Source organism: Asterias amurensis, chromosome 12 (assembly GCF_032118995.1).
Source record: "Asterias amurensis chromosome 12, ASM3211899v1".
NCBI lineage: Eukaryota > Metazoa > Echinodermata > Asteroidea > Forcipulatida > Asteriidae > Asterias > Asterias amurensis.
Genome location: NC_092659.1, coordinates 20,713,559 through 20,734,978, shown reverse-complemented (window position 1 = coordinate 20,734,978; position 21,420 = coordinate 20,713,559). Strand labels below are relative to the sequence as shown.

At 40.0% G+C, this 21,420-nt stretch overlaps 1 protein-coding gene across 4 annotated transcripts in view; it reads left to right on the top strand.

The window, feature by feature from the left end:
- The window catches only part of LOC139945242 (battenin-like), a 79,275-nt gene that overhangs the window by 8,438 nt on the left and 49,417 nt on the right, over positions 1 to 21,420 (top strand). For all 4 annotated transcript variants that reach the window (XM_071942558.1, XM_071942554.1, XM_071942556.1 and 1 more), the window contains exons 2-6: positions 6,689 to 6,814; positions 8,183 to 8,262; positions 8,903 to 8,970; positions 11,711 to 11,785; positions 14,297 to 14,349. In XM_071942558.1, coding sequence (XP_071798659.1) covers positions 6,722 to 6,814; positions 8,183 to 8,262; positions 8,903 to 8,970; positions 11,711 to 11,785; positions 14,297 to 14,349 — 369 coding nt within the window. In that variant the 5' untranslated portion in view covers positions 6,689 to 6,721. The remainder of the gene's footprint in view (positions 1 to 6,688; positions 6,815 to 8,182; positions 8,263 to 8,902; positions 8,971 to 11,710; positions 11,786 to 14,296; positions 14,350 to 21,420) is intronic.

The following is a 21,420-nucleotide window of genomic DNA, read 5'->3' as shown; positions in this document are numbered from 1 at the left end:
ATACACATAATGAATGTTTATGAGTGCAATGGTGCGAATATGTTCATGAGTTGAAAGATGGAATGTTCTATTCAGCGAGGCGGAGCCGAGTTGAATGGAACATTCCAGCTTTCAACGAATGAACATATTCGCACCATTGCTCGAATGAAAAACATTCATTATTTGTTTTATATAACATCCAAGTAGATCTTTGTCATTTTGATTGGAAGATACAACTTTCAAAACAACGCAAACAAGGCGTAGGCCTACAATTTTTATTGTGAAATTACACCTGTTTCTCTTTGGGTCGGCCTGTTGGATTCAACAGTCACGATGCGCGTTCTACAGCTATTTTGAGACACGCAGAAGCCGAAGGCTAGTAATTTTATTCAATAATGCCTTGCAGTAACACTGCTGCCTTACCAAAGACGCGCGCACGCAGTGATGTTTTTACTCAGCTTATTCGTTCCATCCGAAAAAGTACCATTGCACGCTGGCAGCGTGCAGTTGGAAAGTCAAGCCTGGACCTACAACGATTACTCAACATTGCCGACGAATTCTGCCAGAAAACGGGGCTCCGCATGAATGTGGGAAAGTGCGCGGCTTTTCACATTCAGCCCTGGGGGAAATCGTTCACGGTCAATGAAGGGGCTTCTTGGTGCATTGGCGGCCTGCCAATCCCCTGGATCACACCTGATGAGACGACCAAATACCTGGGATTACGCTTAGGACCGTGGCGAGGCGTCAAAACGGCAGATCTGGGGGAGAGGTTAAATGTTTGGATTGAGAGGATAGGAAAAGCTCCGCTCAAACCAGTCCAGAAAGTTGACTTGGTCCGTAACCATGTCACCCCGAGATTGCAGTTCCAACTGTCAATGACGGAAGCAAGCGGTAATAGTTTGCGGTCTCTTGATAGTACAATCCGATGGCAGTGAAGGATTGGTTGAAGCTCCCTCCATGTACGACTAATGGACTGATCTACTCGGCCGTCGGCGATGGCGGCCTGGGTATGATCAGATTTGAGAAGGTAATCCCTACCTTAAGAGCCAAGGCCATTATGTCAACGATCGATAGCAAGGACCCCACCATTGCCCGTATAGGGAAAGCAGGAGTGGCACATTTGCGAAACGCTGAGGACCTGCGTGAGTTGGCAAGACCAAAGGAGTGTTGGAGGATCAAAGAACACACCGAATGGGCAGCCAAAGCATGCCAGGGAATTGGTGCAGACGCCTGGAGGAACGATGCTCACGGAAACAGGTGGATAAATACCCCGATACTGATGGAACGAAAAAGCACATTGTGTGACTCAGCGTGCAATGGTACTTTCATTTGCTATCATGTGACGGACAATCCTCCAATCAAATGGCAAGGGTCTGCTTGGGTGTTATATAATCCGTGCTATAATGCCTGAAGAACAACAGAACTTCGAGAAGAGAAAAAACAATTATGCAAAGGTATAACAAAACAATTGTTGCAAGCTGTGACTGGGTCCATGGGTTTTGTACACCCTCAAGGGGAAATGGCACCCTTGGCTTCACCTCGGGTTCCATTTTCCCCCTCAGGTGTACAAAACGCCATGGACCCCGTCACAGCGTGCAACAATTGTATAATGTTGAACTGCAGTTGCCAGTCAATTGACCATTGATGAAGACGGTTGAGATCCTGCTGTAAGATTTCACTGTCATTTCACACCTGGAGGGCGTCCCAAAGTGCCTCACTGTTTATTAGCTGGGCCTTAATTGATGATTGAGATGGATCTATAAATTAGGCAGTCATCTGCAAACAGACGTAGTTTAGAGGTGATCCCAGTTTGCAAATCATTTATAAATATGAGGAAGAAGAGTTGTTCCCTGTTGACGCCCAGATAGTACTGGGGCCCAGTATGAAGACTGGCCATCTGTGACAACGCGTTCCCTGATTTATGAAGTGCGCGATTATCTTATGCGCTGGAGGGTCGGCTGGCACACCCAACAATTATGGTGTAATTGTCTTGTCTGTGCGGCCTGTCCGCTTCCAGAACGATGGTATTCATGAGTTGAAAATGTACTATTCTGGGATAGCACGGCCGTTCCGCGTCCAAGCCGCTGATATATAGTTCATGACCTGAAAATACAACTTGTTTATTCATGAGACTTATTGTTATACCAACAATAGCGCCCGGCATGGATAGCTCATTAACTTCGCCGCGCTTCAACGCACATGGCCGTTCTTCCGCAGACTGTCTGAGGTCCTTAGCAACGGTGGTATTTGCTGTCCAGTCCGCGGAGGAACGCTCGGGAGGTTTTGACAAGGCGCCTAAGCATGGACAAGGATGTTGTGATTGTTGAAGTGGGCCATGATGTTGCTAAAGATGATGTGCTCTAGGAGCTTACAACATATGGAAGTGATCCACACAGGACGATAGTTGGATGGTATACTCCACTTCTTGAAGATGGGTGAGATGTTTGCAACACGCCAGTCAGTTGGTAAAGTGCCTGTGACCAAGGATTTTTGAAAGATATGGGTCAGAATTGGTGCAATCTCGATTGCAAATTCTCTCAAAACACAAGTGGGTTGCGAGTCGGGGCCATGTACATCTTACATCTCTGGTGATCCAAGGTTTTGTTGGGTTGGACCTAGACATCTTTGGTGGGATACTGTATGTTTGTTCATCAAGGCTGATACATGTAGTTCCGATTTGAATGTATACATAGGTATCACTGTGCCCTGAAAAGAGCCAAAGTAGCTTAGCACCAAGAGAAAATTGCTGAAGCAGACAACAAGAAGTTATTCGATGTTGTTCAAAAGATGACAGTAGAACAGCCTGACCAAGTCACAAGTGTTGCCATCTCACAACTCAAAGACGGAGATTTCCCAAAAGTTAGCTTCATTGTTCCAAGACAAGATATCATGTAGGAATACTACGGAACGAAGACCACATGCTGACCTCATTTGTATAGACCCGGCCCACAAGCTGGTTGCAAAGGTACAAGGTAATAGTCATGTGCGTTGCCTTCAGGAAATCAATCAAATGTCAGACGCCGATATTCACACAATCATAATGTCTGCCTGTGTCTTCACCAAATGCCTCGACACCCTTCTACCTGCCATTACTGACATGGTGAACCAATCTCTAGAGATTGGTGTGTTCCCCACCTCACTTAAATCAGCTATGGTAATAACAACACTGAAAAAGCCTAGTCTAGATCCAGAGGAGCTGAAGAACTTTCAACCAATATCCAACCTTCCATTCATAGGAAAGATAATGGAATGTGTTGTATGCATGCAACTCATGACAAGCAACTCTCTTTTTCCCTCAAGGCAGTCAGCCAACCTACGCCATCACAGTGTAGAGACTGCTCTGGTGCAAGTAATGTTCAATAGGCCTGGGCATATAATTCAACTATCCAGTTAATGGCGAATAGCTTTTCCTGACGGTAACCGTGAAAACCTTTTTTGACCTAACAGGATATCCGCAAGGGGTGCAGATACATGTACCTGGTATAAACTGGATAGTCCTCTAATTATAACCATTAACCAGGTTCCTATTATCCGTTGTGCGGAGTCGCTACATGTATATAATTGATGCGACTACCGATTTGAGAGGATTGTTAACATGTGATTGAGGAATGCCATACTACATTCAGTATAATCAAGCAATGGAAGAATACGCCCTTTATACTAAGCTTGGGCGATATCTCGATATAATCGAAAATCGCGATACCATTTCTTAGACGATATCGTATCGTCTTGATGTCTTGTTAATCGAATTATTGGCAAGTCGTAGTTTTGATGAAGTATCTTGATGTTCCCTAATTGAGACGTCTTGCAACCACAAGGGCTGTTTAAAAAAGTATAAAGTCCCAGAAACAACTGCAAGATTCCACAATTGATCCGGAAATACCAGGGTTTCTTTGAAAAAACAAACATTAAAAGACTCTAGCGCCCAGGTGGTCTCCCACAAACACTGCAGAAGTAACACAATGTGTCATTTACCTCCCCTGTGTGGGAGCCTTGTGCGCCCGCCTTGCCGCGAACTGCAGACCAAAATGGGATCATTACACAAACCACAACCCATCCACAACCCGTTTTATTAATGAGAGGTCACCCCATGTGCACTATGGATGCTTACTGGTTAGCTAGAATGAAATGGGCGGGATCTAGCTAAATATGCTCACATGTAAGAACAGGCATCGTAAGATGTCAGAATTCTAAACTTCAAAAAGTATTGAAATAGGGCATCGCAAGATGTTATAATTTGTTTGTCTAAAATATAAATCGCGATATAATCGAATATCGCAATACTTTCTTGACGATATATCGTGGGAAAATAAAAGCAATATTGCCCAAGCTTACTTACCAAGTTCTGGTTTAGTAATCACATGTAATCACCCAGATACCTTACAGTCACTGGGCAACCTGGCGTCTGTCATTTTTAAGAACATCCAGTAAAACATCCAGTAAATGAAATGGGACGTAATTTGTCGGCACGCAGAGGATTGGATTTTGGTATGGGCACAACAATGGCTTTCTTTCACTGCTGCGGAGAATTTAAAAAAAAAACTCAGAAGAATTAAAAATGTTGCAGCTGGGATTAGGAGAAATACCATCAGGTCCGCTCTATTTACCAGGTTTGACTCGGCTCTGCTGTGCATAAGACATCCCACGGATGAAGTTAAGGAGGAAGACTGGGAGCAGGAAGAAAAGGTTCCAGAGTACCAAGATTCAGAGGTGGAATTCCAGAGGACACTTTTATAACTCTTGATGGGATCAGCAATCTTGGTATGGTCTTAATGCTCACCGATACCTGGGATGGAAATGCACAGTTCAGCTTTGTCATTCCTGGTTATCGAGTGTATTTGATGATGCCATTTTTGGGGGTCAGTGGCCAGCAACTCACAAACCCTATTATATTAGCATAATAATTGACATAACACTTGGGTATTTCAGAGTTCACTTGATAACATAATAATCTGACTTAACCTATTTCACCTTTCGAAAATGCACTATGGCGTGACCTAATCAAAGATCAAATTTTTTTTTATCCATGGTTTGTAAATATTTTTGCATCTATATTTATGTGTTGTCAATGGAAAGAATAAATCAAGTGCATTGCCTACAGACTGGTATAATGCATATAGCTGTGTTAACTCAGCATCAAGAACATCATTCCAGTTTCCCAAACTTACGAATCCGAGAATCTTTCACTATTGTCCTACCAGGGCTAGTTGAAGGCTTAATAATGTACATGAAAACTGGTTCAAACTTCATGTGAATCGCAAAACGCGAAAGGAATTTCCTTGCATCACAGATGTAAATAGCGGGTTAGTAACTATTTGGTTCACATAACTTGCTTCACATTTACTTCCGCATGAAGTATGAACCAGGATTATTGTTTTCTGTACTGTAAATGGTTCCAAGTTGGTTTAGGGGGATGCCCTTTTATTTAGGCCTGTTAACATGATGTGTAAATGTTCCAGCACGAGAATGAAAATTGTTTAAGTGTCAATTAATAAATACCTTGGACGGTTTCAAGTCTCTGATTGGTCAAAACCCGGTCACGTGGGTTTAGGGGGATGCCCTTTTATTTAGGCCTGTTAACATGATGTGTAAATGTTCCAGCACGAGAATGAAAATTGTTTAAGTGTCAATTAATAAATACCTTGGACGGTTTCAAGTCTCTGATTGGTCAAAACCCGGTCACGTGGGGGTGTATTAACGCGTACAGTATAAAGACCGGCTTTGGAAAATAGCGATTAAGTGGCCCCGTAATCAGCATACACTGTGTAAAACTAGTTGGCGCGTTGCATGCACTGTAACTCATGCTTATTTATATTCATGTTAGTTTCATTGCAACTTTGCGCGCTTTGCGCTGAAAATGTATCGATTTTGAGGTAACAGGTGCACGCGTATAGACTCATTTGTCCATAATGGTCTTGTTTACAGCGACTTGCTAAATGAACACTGAGCTCATGAGTGCGTTTTAATGCACAAAAAACATCTATCAGCCAATCATTTGCCTGCTTTGACACCAGTGAGGACGCTGAACAGACCATTATTTAAAAGAGTCACTGGTCTCAAAGTATCAGTAATGTGATTAACGCACGAAAGAGACGGGAACCATCAAAAGCTAAAATATGGCCCCTGAACATGTCTGGAAGTATCGCCGAGAGAAAAGTCACAAAATTTGGAAAATTTTAGCCGTTTATTTCATTTAAAAGGTATTTATTAATGGGGTTAACAGTATGAGGACCCAGTCTTCACTGCGTGGTAATGACCTTGGTTGGTGGCTGGCGCTATTAACAGACCTCACCTCCGGCTAGGTCTGTTAACATCGCCAGCCACCAACCCGGTCATTACCTTGCAGTGAAGACAGGGGTCCTCGCACTGTTATTCCCTAAGTAGAGTCCAGTGATATAATCTTCTCATTGATTATTCCTTCTCTTCTGGTTTCTATTCCCGGGGAGCCTTAACCTATCCTGAACCAAACTCTCTCTCTCAACCACAGACATTACATGGTTGCTTGTTGCAGTCCTTTATCTGGTGGTCAGTCAACACCTCACTGTTTCACCTGCCACTGTGAGGTCATTCTTCTTTAGAATTTGTGCTGCAACAAACATAATAGATGAAATGTACAAGTTTAAGTCACTTATAAATATGTATTTTCCTTTATTTTGAATGTGAATCTTCATTGCTTTCTACCATTGTCTACTGTTTGATCAATCCACAGAACTTACATTTGGAAACCATTGGTTTAACCATCATGTCAGGTACTAGTGAGAGCAGTAATCAAACAGCACAGCAACCATTTAATAATGCAAGACATGAAGAATCACAAGTGTTTTATCGCAATTGGGTAAGTATTCATTCATGTCAATGTTGGTTGTACACATCTTTAAAAGGGTAGGGGTTGGTTTACTTTTTGTAGCTGACACAAAACACAATGTCCACAGATTTACATTAAACGGTTTGAAGATATTGATGATAGAAAGCTTCCCTTACTACATGTTTATTACTTGCTGAGGTGCTGTAGTTTTTGCAAACCTGCTGTCAAGTCCATAGGGAACAGAACAATAAAACCTGTGTAGAGATTTTAAATACATTGCACAAAACGCTTGAGGTGTCAAATTACATTAATGAACATTGATTATAAACTAAAAAAATAATGTCTAGAGCTTTAAACCTCAAAACTTATTAATCATTGTGAATAATTTAGTTTCTTCAGCAAATTTTGCTTTAAAATAATCCCAAGGACCACAACCTTTGACAAAATAGTTTCCCTTCGGCCTCAGGAAATAGGTTGCTCTTCTGGTCACTCAAAGTTCCTCGTGGGAATAGTCAATATGTGTATAATAGTTATGATATTTGCATACAGCCCTTATACTAAATGTTCCAATAGAATGTTTGCATACAGCCCTGATACATAGATATAGAATAGAATAACTAGATCGGTCGCGCGTCACTCGTGCGCCCTCTAGTTCTTATATATAACTCTATGAGCAGGGCATTGTGGGGAGCCAGACGGCGCTGTGTGGTAAAACTCTTAGCATTAATGCCTGCCAGCCTAGGCATGGAAATTTAGTAATTCATTCTACATGTAAGTATTTGCTTGTAGAGCCCAAACACACTGCTGTGGTGTAGGATTTTCAAAGGGCATCAAGGCAAGCATAAACAGTTGCAACTTAGGGCATTGAGGCAATAGTAAGGGGCATCAATGGCGATTGCTGATGTTGCCATCGTGAAATACATGTATAAGGGTTGTGCATCTGTGGCCTGCTTTCAAGATATGAATGATAAAGTCATTAATTTATCACCCTTTGTTTTAGGTCAAACTTTTATTTTGTTTGTTATATTGATTATTCACTGTTATTATCCAGCCAGGAAGTGTTGAAAACATTTGAAAATGGCGACTGTGAAAACAAGGATAGCTTTTAAACACTGAACCCTTCAGCAAATGTCAACACTTTACAATAACCTCACTCAATGATCAACCTCCAAGCTCTTACTGCCCTAATTCACCATATATATCAAATTCCCACACCCTTTTTGTAGGAGGACCCAGAACTGGGGAAAATGTGCATTGAGCAACAGATTTTTGTCAGCAAACATGGTAATGTGTTGTATTACTTTTATTCAGTCGTGCGTGTCTCTAATACATGTAAGACTAAATTGACTTGAGTGCTTGATTGTTATAAGGAACTGTACATGTACATCTTTCACACAGGCTGGATTCTTTCTTCTTGGACTCTGTACACACCTTCCTTGTGCCATAATGAATACTGCTGCAAATACAATAGTCCTAAGGTTAGTATTAAACAGGACATTCAATAACATACCTTTCTGTGTCAGTTTGGTCGACCTCAGATTTACAGACACAGGCATACTAACTACATTTATCTGCCTTATAAATTGAACGTACCTTGTTCTCCCTCGTTGAAAATCATTCTCGCACATTTTGCTCGCATTTTGAGGGGATAACTACCTTTAATAAATAATGTATGTAAACGTATAATAATGTATGTTGTTTGGTTGCAAGTGATGAAAAGCCTTTCATTGGTCGTCAGACTGTTGGTTGTTGAGGCATCAGCGTCCTCTTAAACTGCAACAGGCATAGACTTTTGAAAGGAGTTTATAAATAGTAAAAGATCAAATAATAAATCTCCTTTTAGTATCTAAGACTTTTAATTTTGTTTCAATATAAATTAAAAAATTGTTTGTGTATTTTATTAAGCTAAAATTCATTTTATAAAAAAAGTTGAGTATTTTATAGTACAGATTTCTTCATAGATGTAATTTTAATCAGAGATTTGTTTGCAGAAAAGAAATATGTTCTTCGTTAAAAATTTCATGTCATGTAGATTTTCTCTTAAGGATCTGAGTTCATTTTAAAATACTTGATAAATACTTGATAAATACAGGTGTTTGTTTTGATTAATGTTCACAGTAACAACGCAGGTAACTTTGTGGCTACTGTATACGGTGCAGGCAATGGAGCTACAACAGTTGTGAAAAGTAAGTTAAGTGTATTCTAGGGATAACAACTTTAAAGCCATTGGACCCTTTCGGTAAACACTATTGTTCAAAGCCCACACTTCGTGTATCACAACTTCTATATCAAATAACAAACCTGTGAAAATTTAGGCTCAATCGGTCATCGGAGTCTGGAGAAAATAGCGGGAAAACCTACCCGTGTATCCGCGCGTTTCGCCGTGTCATGACATGTGTTTAAAATAAATCCGTAATTCTCGCTAACGAGAATCGATATTGTTTTACTGTTTTCTCAAAAAGTAAAGTATTTCATGGAATAATATTTCAAGGGAAGTCTTTCACCACTACCTTCTGTAAACCCTGTAAGTTATTTGTAAATCTGTGAACTTTTTTCTTTTTTTTCTGTACCGAAAGGGTCCAATGGCTTTAATAAAACATATTAATTTGAATGCACCAATACAGTTTTCATGAAGTGATCATTTTTCTCTTTACGATGTGTGCAGGGATATGATACCGTTTACACATTTGTGTTACAAACCAGACCCTGAGTGGACAAAATACAATTGATGCACGCTGTGACGGGGTCCATGGCGTTTTGTACACTCGAGGAGGAAAATGGAACCCGCCTCGGGTTCCATTTACCCTCGAGGGTGTACAAAACCCATGGACCCCAGTCACATCGTGCAACAATTGTTTTGTTTCACTTTTGTAAAGTTGTTATTCCTCTTCTCGAAGTTCTGTTGTCATATTCAAACATTATTACGACGGACTATTCATTGTTTTATAAGCGCACGAACAAGAAACAATTCCCTCGAACCAGCGGTTGTTTGGTACACAGCGTGAAATCGACCAACGCTGGGAACGATCAAGGTGATGTACACCGGTGTACATCACTTTTCAGGTTACCCGGCCCGTCGAGCCATGTAACATGAATATTTGTTGCACGTCACATGATTGGTTCTCGACCAATCAAACTTCACAGTTTGTTACCAATGTATTTCAATAGATTTTGGTACAGTCCATAGAAACCTAACAAATAGGCCATGGACAAAGACATCTCAAAATAAAAGATATATCGCAGTTAAAGTGAGTCAATGGTTCTTCTGTACATGTTTGTACATGTATCGATATGTAAGTTGTAACATTGTGTCTTCCAATTATGCACATTCTTTAAAATGTGAAGGAAATTTCCAAGAAGACTGAAGTTGTTTGAAGATTTGTGAAGGAACCACTTTTACATGCAAAAGCAAAACATTCAAAAGTAATCTTTATACCCCAATGTAGCTTGTTTGTGTTTACATGTGTGTAGACACTGTTCTACATAAAATGAGAAAGTGATCTTGCTGAATACACAAATACAATTTCTGCCAACCAGTCACAAAAGTTTCACTATTAGTTTTTTGGGTAACCATAAGGACATGATGTTATACCCAAACTGGATATATTGTGTGAATGGTTTGCAAAGTAACCCATGTCAAAGGAGCAGAAAATATAAATTATATATTCTTGCATATGGGCATGACGGAACAGCATGAGATCACAAACTACAACAAATTGCTTCTATTCTAGTGCCCTTTTTCCAATTCTTGGCTTGGGCTCCGTCATTATTTTTAGTGCAGTGATGACAATTTGCAGAGTGTTTTCAACATTAAATGGAGCCCGGAGATGAAGTGCACAGTAAGCACAAAATCGGGTGTTAAGCAGCTCTATAAAACTAGGCCCTTGTTATAAGAAAGCATTGTCAACTATGAAATGTTTTTTGATGCAGAATTTTGAGAACGCGAATTAAAATTTAATTTGTGGAAGACCACAACTGTGAAATTGTACCAAAAAGAAAGGTTTGTAAAACAAGTTTGACACCTTGCTGTGTGCAGGTATGGTTCGATTAGTCTAACTGGACCCAACAACCATTTTGGACAAGTGGTCATTGTTCAGTCATAACAATGGTACATTAGGATCTCAGTGCTCAGATAAGGAATTGAAGCTGACATCAATATAATATTGATGCAGCAATATTTTTGTATAGTTTTATTTGAACTCTAAAAAAACATGTTTGTTTATGCTACACATGAATTTCAATCATGTCACATGTACATACCATGGAGGAAGGAAGAGAAGGAGCTCGAACGAAGGGACTTCAAAAGTCGAACCCGTGGTACCGCAACCGTTTAACGACACCTCGTAATCACCCACATACCTTACACAGACAATGGGCGACCTGGCATATGTGAGTTTGTGCGTGCGCACTTGGTTCTTCACTCAACTATGGTGTTGTATGTCGTATGGATATAATACAGAAAAACAACTTTTTTGAGACCTGATAAAAATTGTGTACACTTGTGCTCACCAAATCGAAAAACACAATTGAATACCAACCACCCTCGTATGCCTAAATCCAAATTTTGATCCACCGCTATTGACCGGAAAGTCACAAAAAATGTAAAAATATGCCATGATGTTTCAGCGAAACACCACAAACGGTAAATGAAAACGTGTATATTCACAATTCTTGTCTCCAATGATTCAACTTTACACGCAGGCAAGAGCGCAGACTGGCGGTACCACACGTTCTGTACAAAGAGATTTAATCCTACTCATTAATCGGCCGTCCAGCTGGAGGTCTCCTATCTTTTTCCACTGGCCAGACAGGGGCATTGTCAGAGTATTCTTTTGTTACTCTGCGATTTTGCGGGTCGTTCGAGTTCCTTGTCTTCCTTCCTCCATGCATGTACCAAGTATTTGTGTATTTTTTTCTTTTCTTCAGATGTCAATGCATTTCTCCTGTTTCGTGTTTCCTACGGAAGTCGGTTTCTATCAAACAGTATCCTTATGCTCTCAGGTATGTACATACAGATGAAGTGCAACCCAAAAGCGAATCTCATACAGACAATCAGTTCATATAATCTCTCCAAACATCATTTTAACTACATGTATGCTGAAACATGTTCCCTGCACAGCTTGCTACATGTAGTTAAAGATCACAGCAATACATGTAATACAGTCAACTCTTGTTATTACAAGTTTTAACCACCTTGTTATATTCATGAATTTGTTGTAGAATATTGCTGCTTGTAAATTGTTCAATTTGAAAATCAGTTCCAATGTGGTTTCATGTCAGGATGACAGTCTTTAACTCGGGTGAATTCCTGATTTTGCAGCAAAGTTGTACAACCTTGAGAACGATAACCACCATGGACCAGGGGCTGATTTCACGAACGCGGTTTGATCATTGCAAAAGCTGAAAGTCGATCTCTAAACCCAAAATCCATCGCAACGATTTCACTAAAAAATTCGCGATGAGTATACTCATCGCAAAGATTGATTTAGCGATGACAATCTTGTGATGACTCGTAAGTGGTCGCAAAGTAAAAGTTAATCGCAAACTAAAGATACATTGTGCCACTTTTGTGCTTAGTTGTTAGAGGTGTACAATACTGTACGTTATGACGTTTAGTTTTTGCGTGATTTAGAGTAAAATGGCGCTACATTTAGTCTTTACGGTATTTTACTGGGAGACTCATCAGATAGCCAATTATCAGCGATGCATCTGATGCGAAGAGAGGTTAAAATTGGTAAAGAGGAGACACTATCTCAGGTTTGATTATTTTAACCATAATTTGTGACTACAGTAATGTGGACCTTTACAAATTGACGTTGCAGCCAAAAATCTTCCTTTCTGATTTAATATCATGCACCACTTTTCGGTGACAACACTTTTGACAATATTAAAGTCACCTGGAAATAGATTTTTTTTTCTTTTTGAAACAGTAGAGAATATGTTTCTGAACAATAAAATAATTTGTTGAGTAATTGTTTTTAACGATTTATATGTTTAAAGGCAATGGACACTATTGGTAATTACTCAAAATAATTATTAGCATAACACCTTTCTTGGTGACGAGGAATGGGGAGAGGTTGATGGTATAAAACATTGTGAGAAACGGCTCCCTCTGAAGTGCCATAGTTTTCGAGAAAGAAGTAATTTTCCACGAGTTTGATTTCGAGACCTCAGATTTACATGTAGAACTTGAGGTCTCGAAATCAACCATCTAAATGCACACAACTTAGTGTGACAAGGGTGTTTTTTCCTTCATTATTATCTCGCAAGTTCGATGACCGATTGAGCTCAAATTTTCACAGGTTTGTTATTTTATGCGTATGTTGAGATACACCAACTGTGTAGGCTAGTCTGTGACAATTATTACCAATAGTGTCCACTGCCTTTAAAAAAAATAAAATGAAGTTGTGTGGGGGTGACTCCGTCATGGCCGAGTGGTTAAGAGCATCGAATTCAAGTTCTGGTGCTGATTCACCGGAGTGTGGGTTCGAATCCCGGTCGTGACACTTGTGTCCTTGAGCAAGATACTTTACTATAATTGCTTCTCTTCACCCAGGGTATAAATGGGTACCTGCGAGGGTAGAGGTTGATATTGTGAATGAAAAAGCCTTTGGAGCGATATAAACTGTTGCCCAGGTTGTATACTCCAAAGGGAGCTGAGAAACATTAAAAAGGGATGTTATTGGCCCTATGACCAGGGCACTAATATAAAGTGCTTAGAGAATTAAGTGTTAGTTCATAGGCGCTATATAAATCGAAAGTTATTAGTTATTACTACCCCTTTTGTGACGTCAATTGAGGCAGACTGTGCCTTGGTCAAACATCAAACACACGTACGTACAAGTACATTTAAGTCCTTGTCGTCAGTTTTGCGCTTCAAAAAAGTTTTTTTCCTGCATTTTTCCGGCAATGTCGACAAAGTGTATTGCTGCTGGATGCAGCAAAACAACTAAAACCCGTCGGCTTCGAGAATCCGGAATACACTACACATTTTGACATGAAGAGAAAAGTTCTGTTCTAAAACATGATGCCATCCCAACAATTTTTCCCAGCTAGTGGGAAAGTCAAAGATGGTACCTAAAAGATGTAACGAATCTAAAGGAGCATTTGCCTAACGTGAAAAAAATCAGGTATTGTTTCAACTTTGAGGGCATGTTTTTAGCTTGTGCCACGCATCACTACAGCGCCCTCTCGGGTCGGGCTTATTTTCGCAAACAGACGTTAGTGAAATCGGCCCCAGAACTGGCATTTATGCACTTGCACACATATGTAACAGATGTTAATTTGCATCGGGAATAAACATTTGAACATTAAGGTATTAAACGCCTGATAAAACACACCTAGCTATATGTAACATAAATTACCATACAGTTTTTGAACAATGGGCCAATATTCCCATGGCTTTTAAAAGGACACCGTTTTCCTACAACATTTCTTTATGGTCCAATACAAAGATTGCTTTGATAAACTGTCCTTTTTAATTTTTTTGTTTGTCTGTTTTTACCACTGCAGGGATAATTGGACTAGCATTTTCTCAATCATTTCCACTTGCAATTGTTTCAATCGTAAGTATTTTACACATAATTTTGTGTAATAACTGAGTGACATGTTCACTTGAGAATCCAGTTGGCTTAGTGTTTATCTTGCCATGCCTTTCACCTCTTCGGAATCTAATCTACGAAGTCTGTTTGCTGGATGGGGTAGAGTTAATTCAGGTCTTCATTTTGTTTTGTGTGTGTGACCTCACATGACCTCTGCTTCTGGCCGAAACGGGTCAAAAACGGTGTTTGTAATTCAAAAGTAACAACATTTATGAAGCTGATTTCAACGATGTTAGTGTCTGGCAAGGGTGGGCAATTAAAGAAAAAATACTGATGGAGTCACAATACGCAAGAGCACCCTCTAGTGGCAGGTTGAAAACTCTTCTAAATGGACTTTTTGAAGATGTGTTTGGTGAAGTTTTATGTATTCACTTCAAAATTTACACACATGTTGATCGTCAGGCAGCCATCATGTGTGTGAAGTTTTAGATCAATAACTTTCTTCCTACATTGCTACGTCAGAAAACGTATTTTGTTTCTAAATCTACCTGACAGTAAATAAATAAACAAGCAAACAAATAAATAGGACGAAGATGCATTGTTTGGTTAACAAGTTGGATTCGCTTCAGCAAAAAGACCTGCTTTATTCGTAACTCGTTTAAAATTCATACAAATTCAATACAATACAAGTTGGTTACAAATTGCGTAACTCAATCAAAACCATTAAATTCTTCTCAAATTCAATCAAACTCATATGACTTCAATTCAATACAAGTTGGTTACAAATTGCCTAACTCAGGCATAATCATTCAAATTCTTCTCAAATTCAATCAAATTGGTTTTAAATTCCTAGGTTCTTTGGTACTATTAGCGTGAAATCGGGGCTAGGTTTGATGTAGGCATTTCAAGCTTTTTCTGTTTTCCATCTACCGTGACGAGATATCAGAGTGGGAGGGAGATGAGCATTGCTCGCAGCTGTTGCTCCACCTGATCGGAGACTGTGGAGTCCATATCGTCCAATGTTGGGAACCAATGGCTGCAAGGCTTGTAGGACGGTTTCACGTGCCCTTGTGTAACTCCGGCTGTACTTAGTGGGTACAAGTCCTTTTTTTTTAAGGTGTAAGCCTGCGTAGTACGGGCAAATCCGAGTTGGGTGGATCTGACAGGGTGTTTAAATATCACTCGACAATAATGACTGGACATTTTGGTTTGTATGTCCTGGCTATTATGACTTTGTCGCCTGATGGAGTTGGTCAGTTTTAGATTTTTGTAGATGTAACACGAGACGGTCTGGTGTAAATGTATAGTCACGTCGTCTGATCTGACTGATGTCGTCAAATCTCAAAAATACGGCATAAGTGATGAAACAAATGAAAAGAGTTAGAAGGTCAGCCAGTGTCGCGGTTGGATGGCCATGTGAAACAAGTAGTTTTTCTAAAATGTCGGGTGAAATGGGCTCTTTTCTCTTGACTGGTGTGGCGTGGAGACGTTTGTAACCCTGTAGTGCTAGTTTGAACATGGGGCTATAGACCCACTTGATACTTGCAGCGAAAGCGTCTGCAGCAGTTTTCTCTTCAGATGTCGCAGAGAGGTGTGTGATGTTGAGGGTAAGATGGAATGGGGCAGCTGGTATGGTCTGGATTCTGTTTTTTGAGTTTGCCCAGTTCTCCCATTTAGTCCATCAGCAGGTTAGGTAGGGACTTCGCGAGTGATTGCAGGGTGTGATCCTGGATCGAGTTGCTGAAGGATTTTCATATCTCTGTCGATAAAAAACAAGCATACAGGAAAACCAAAAGTATACATTTCGCTACCTTCATAACATAAAACTTTGCCTAATGAACTACTCGTCAAAAACAATTCGGATTATAAACAACAACAACAACAACGGTAACAACAACAACAACAACAACAACAACAACAACAACAACAACAACAACAAGGTACTCGGTATCAGTCCAGCGGTTGCTGGCGCTCGGAGGCCACGTAAAACCCCCTAGTTTCTAGGAGGGAACGTGGTTGCATCCAAGGACACCGAGTGGGGGTGCAGTCCCTTTTCCTTGCAATAAATCTCGGGAGGGAGGGCTAGAAGGGGAACAAGGTGTAATTACTCAATCGAGAATGAGGAATTGTGCTCGTCACAGGGTTTATACCTTGTTGAGTGAGCATTAACAAAGGGATATGCGTAATGTCATTTTCTTCATACATCAGAAAATGTATTTCTTTTCTAAATCTACCTTACGGTAAATAAATAAACAAGCAAATAAATAAATAGCACGGAGAGGCATTGTTTGGTTAACAAGTTGGATACGTTTGGGCATGAGAGACGCCAAAGAAGGGTTTCTCTTTTTCTGACTGTTTTGTTATAGTAGGGCGGTACAATTCAATAAATATACCAACGTCTCCAAGAGAAAGTCTAAAATATCTTGGATAGATAGCATATAAGCAAAATATATTCACAAACATCTGGCGCACAAATCGACCTAGTGCATTTGCACTAAGTAACGGATTATGTAAATCCTCTCATTTGTCAAATAGACAGTTATATAGGCTTTGTAGTCTGGAATAATCCGGGATTCTTTGTATAGTTTAATCTCAATGCCAATGTAAGGAATGTTGGTTCTGTGCAAAAAAGGCGAATTGTTACCCAAAGAGTATGGGTGAAAGGAAATATTCACCAATTTCCAATCTAGAACATGTTCGTTCAAATGCAAGCCGTCTGGGCAAATCAGTGGCCAGGAGTGTGAGGAGGGCCATTTTGGAACGACTAATGTACCGGCTGCTTTGGATGGTTTCATGAGTCTGATGACTGTGAATATAAGGGAAACAGGTGGGCAAAGGTAATTGTTATGCCCGCACCAGTATTGACTAAATGTGTCCACCCTGGTAACACCCCTGCACCAAAACCTGGTGTTGAATGCTTTGAGTTTTCTGTTCTGAGGGGATGCAAATCAATCTATTGTGTGCCCCATGCTAAATCGATTGTTGCAAAGGCATAGTCATCAATGGACCAATCATCGTAGTCTACGAATTTGCTTATTTTATCTGATATCTTGTTCTCGACCCTGGGTAACCATTTGGGAACAATGACAATGTCGTGTGAATGGCAGATGGTGTAAATACCGATTACTAATTCTTGTAGATCGGGCTTAGCGTCCCGCAACTTACAATGTGTGGGACGTTTGCGTTGTCTGTTAAGCATTTCACTTTGTGGTTTGCCAGAAAAGATTTAGATTCTTTGAGAACTCTGAGTACAGCGGCTAGTTCGCGCCATGTTGAGCTGTTGAGTTTTTCGGCTGCGGTCCAAAGGCCATAAAATTGCATTTTGGCTGAGTTGTGGATGTATGCGCACATAGCCCCTAGCTCTGGCATCTGAGGAAATTTGAATCTGTGGTACCAACAAGAATTTGAATGGGAAGCCATTTAGTGAATGGATGTTTTGTATCCAGAAGTCAAGCTCGGTAATGACGCCACTTGTGAGAAGTATTGAGCTTGCCAAAGATTGGCGCTCGTTGATTGTGCTATAGCATTCGCAGGTCATGAGTCTGGCTATTGGGCTTATAGCGGGGGTCATGGAAATGAGTTGGCCTGCAATGGAGGCTAGATTCCTTACTGAGGTTCATGAGTGTGACGCATGCAGGGACAAAAGATTGTGAATAGATGACATTAATTTGTCACGCTTAGCATTTGGAATGTAAAGCAAAGATGAAACATGAGTCTATGATGAAACCCAAAAAGTTAATGCTTGTGAAGGGGTTCCAAACGCACTTCTTTTTGCTTAGAACAAAGCCACTGCAGGCTATTGTCTCCTTTACGATAACTGAGTTTTTCGAAGCAGCATGATTGGTTGGAGAGATTATGATACCATCGTCAATGTACACGAATGAAAGTATTCCTTGTGCGAGATCTGTGAAAACATAATACTTTACGCAATTGCATGGGTCCAAGAAAAACCCAGGTATTGTTGGTGAGGGGGAAATATATCAATGTGATGATAGCCCGACTCAAAGTCAAAAGATAGGTAAAACTGATGAGGTCCGTGGACCTGGGAGATGTGCTTTAAGCCTTCGTATTTGAATTTAGTTAATGAAATATACTGGTTATTGTATAACAGTTGTGCAATTGCGGTAGTCGCAAATTGGTAACAGTTCAAACTTCATTTGTTATTTTTCGTGAAAAATGGTAGAGGTTATTAATAGTTTAAAGCGACTTTATATCCCGATGCAATTGTTTCAGTAACTTTGATCCAAAAAGGCAAGCAAGCTTTTAATTGACCTTTAACTGTCGCTAGGGCTGTAAAGCCTGGGTTGATCTCCGAAGCTTCCCAGTCTCTAGGTAGAAGGAGGTCTGGTTGTTGCAGGTCCGGGCTGCTGGTGGCTTGTTTGTAGTGCTCTGAGGGATGGGCAATTGGGACGGACATGGCCCGTGAGGCCGCACTGGAAGCACATTATGCGGTCGATGTTAAAGTTGGGGCTGGTGAAGTATGGGCAACGAAAAAGTAGTTATTAGGCTGATAAGTCGCAGGAGTTGGAAAGCTGATCCCGCAGTTCTCGCGAAATCTAGACTGATTTCTAGTTTTCTTGGATGCATCAGATTTTTTTAGTCTCTTCTCGTCGTCCAAGTTGTCTGCCAGGTTGTCTGCCAAATACTCTTTGACTGTAGCCCAACCTAGGGATGAGCGGTCGGCCAGTTTGATAAGCTTCTGTCGCTGTTTTACTGCATCCAAGGCCTCTTGGAGGGTTGATTTTGTGTTGGTGAAGTCACCAAGCTCGAGAAAACCCAGAGTGGACTAGGCCTTCATAGTGGTTAAACTGCTTTTTGTTCCCCTCGCTTTTAAAAGGAACTGCAGTTTCTGAAAGCTTTTGCTTTTTAGAAGTGGTATCCACTCTATGTTGTAGATGCTGAATAGCACTCAGTATCTCTTGATTAGAGACTTGGGCCTGGCTTTCAAGGCTCATGGTTGAGAGTGTAAGATGTTTAACGTTTAGCAAAAAATACAACGAGCAAGGTGGAAATTACTCAATCGAGAATGAGGAATTGTGCTTGGAACAGGGTTTATATATACCCTGCTGAGTAAGCATTAACAAAGGGATATGCGTAAGCGCTTATGGCGCAGCGTTTTGTTCGATAGCGAAAATAAATGTCACGTCATTGGGGGTCATGGGACGTGGAATTAAAGGTGCATTTTTTGAAGTCGTATAACTCCCGAAGTACAATAATGATGAGATCAAGCTGAAACTTTGAAGGTTGTTAGATATTGGCAAGTTCTTGTGAAATGCAGCATGATGACGTCATCACATGATTTTTAATGATTTTTTTAATTTTGTAACTTTAAGTCATAAATTGCTAACTGGACTTGGTATAATCTAAATATTTTTTTTAAAGCCAATGGACACTTTCGGTAAACAGTTTTGTCCAAAGGCCCACACTTCGTGTGTCACAACTTACATATAAAATAACAAACCTGTGAAAATTTAGGCTCAATCAGTCATCAGAGTCGGGAGAAATTAACGGGAGTACCAACCCTTGTTTCCGCACGTTTTGCCGTGTCATGACATGTGTTTAAAATAAATCCGTAATTCTCGGTATCGAGAATTGATCATTGTTTTAATGTTTTCTCAAAAAGTGAAGCATTTCATGAAATAGTATTTCAAGAGAAGTCTTTCACCATTACCTTCTGTAAACCCTGTAAGTTATTTGTAAATATGTGAACTTTTATTTTGTTTCTGTTCTGTAAGTGTATACAATAGGGCTAAATAGGTTACATGTATAACTGCTTTGAATACAAAACAAAATTCAAATTCAGTTGAGTAATTTGAAAGTTTTATTAACGAAACAGCTATGCATTTGTGCACTGCAATCATGTCTAGTTTTTTGGGGGGCATGTATCAAAAAACATTTCTACCTAAAACTTTTTGTCTTTTTGCTACATGTATGAATTGCCAATCCCAAATAAATGCAAATGCAGTGTTTATTATCTCAATCATGTGACCAGAACTTCTTCTAACAGTGAGAACATAAATTACAATAAAAATCTTGGGTAATTAAAAGCTGACATTTTATCACAATTTCTATTCAGATATTGACTGGCCACATGGTAACTAATAATACGTCTGTTCCCACCAGGGACTTTGAGTGACAAGAAGAGCAACCTATTTCCCGAGGCCGAGGGAAAAACGCCCTTCTTCTGGTCACTCACAGGCCCATACACTAGTTACCGAATTATGCCAGTCAATAATATGTGTTTTATAACACAGCTCGGTCTTCAATGTGACCCGCTACGTGAAAATGAGTCAGATGTCGCCCAATGCATTATTAAGTAATGGACAGTTTAATGTGGGGGGGGGGGGGAAAAGAATGTTTTCTTTTTTTGTTTGTTACTTTTTAAGATCTATATTTGCATGGTTAACCTTTAGAACACTTACTTTTAGGCAATAAAGCTATGAATACAACAATTTTGTGATAATACTTATGTCTAATTTGTATCCTTTTGCGTGAAATGGTAGTTTAAAACATCACTTTACTTGTAATTCGTTTTTCAGAAAAAAATGATGTATTGGCTAATTTCAAACAGAAGTAACTCAGCAACGCGATACCAAAGCTTAGACATATACCAAATTACTGCTGTTGGTGTGTTCTTTCCAGCCATGCATATATAACTCAATCCTTGAAATTGTCAACATCTGACTCATTTTCACATAGCGGGTCACAAATGTCAAATAAGAACATAAAAAGGAATTTTTTAGTTGTTGTTCACGTTTCAAGCCAAGAAAAGGCACTGTTACTGCGTGCACATGTTTGGTAAATAACGCCACTTCATTGGAGAAATGTGGACATTTATACCCAAAGTCAAAAATCTTTAGAAAATATGGCTAGTTACAGAGTTTACTTCTACATGTACATGTAGGGAATAGTTCTTTGCTGACAATGGTTGTTTGTGCGTTCACTGTGCTGTAGGCCTACTGTGCGGTGAGCACATGGCTCAGTGACTATATAGGGTATAAGCACAGCCTGATTTTGGACCACGCTTAATTAATCTTTAATGCAACTGTCAGCATAAAACCTTGTTAACAGTCCACTGTACTGGAACATGAGCAG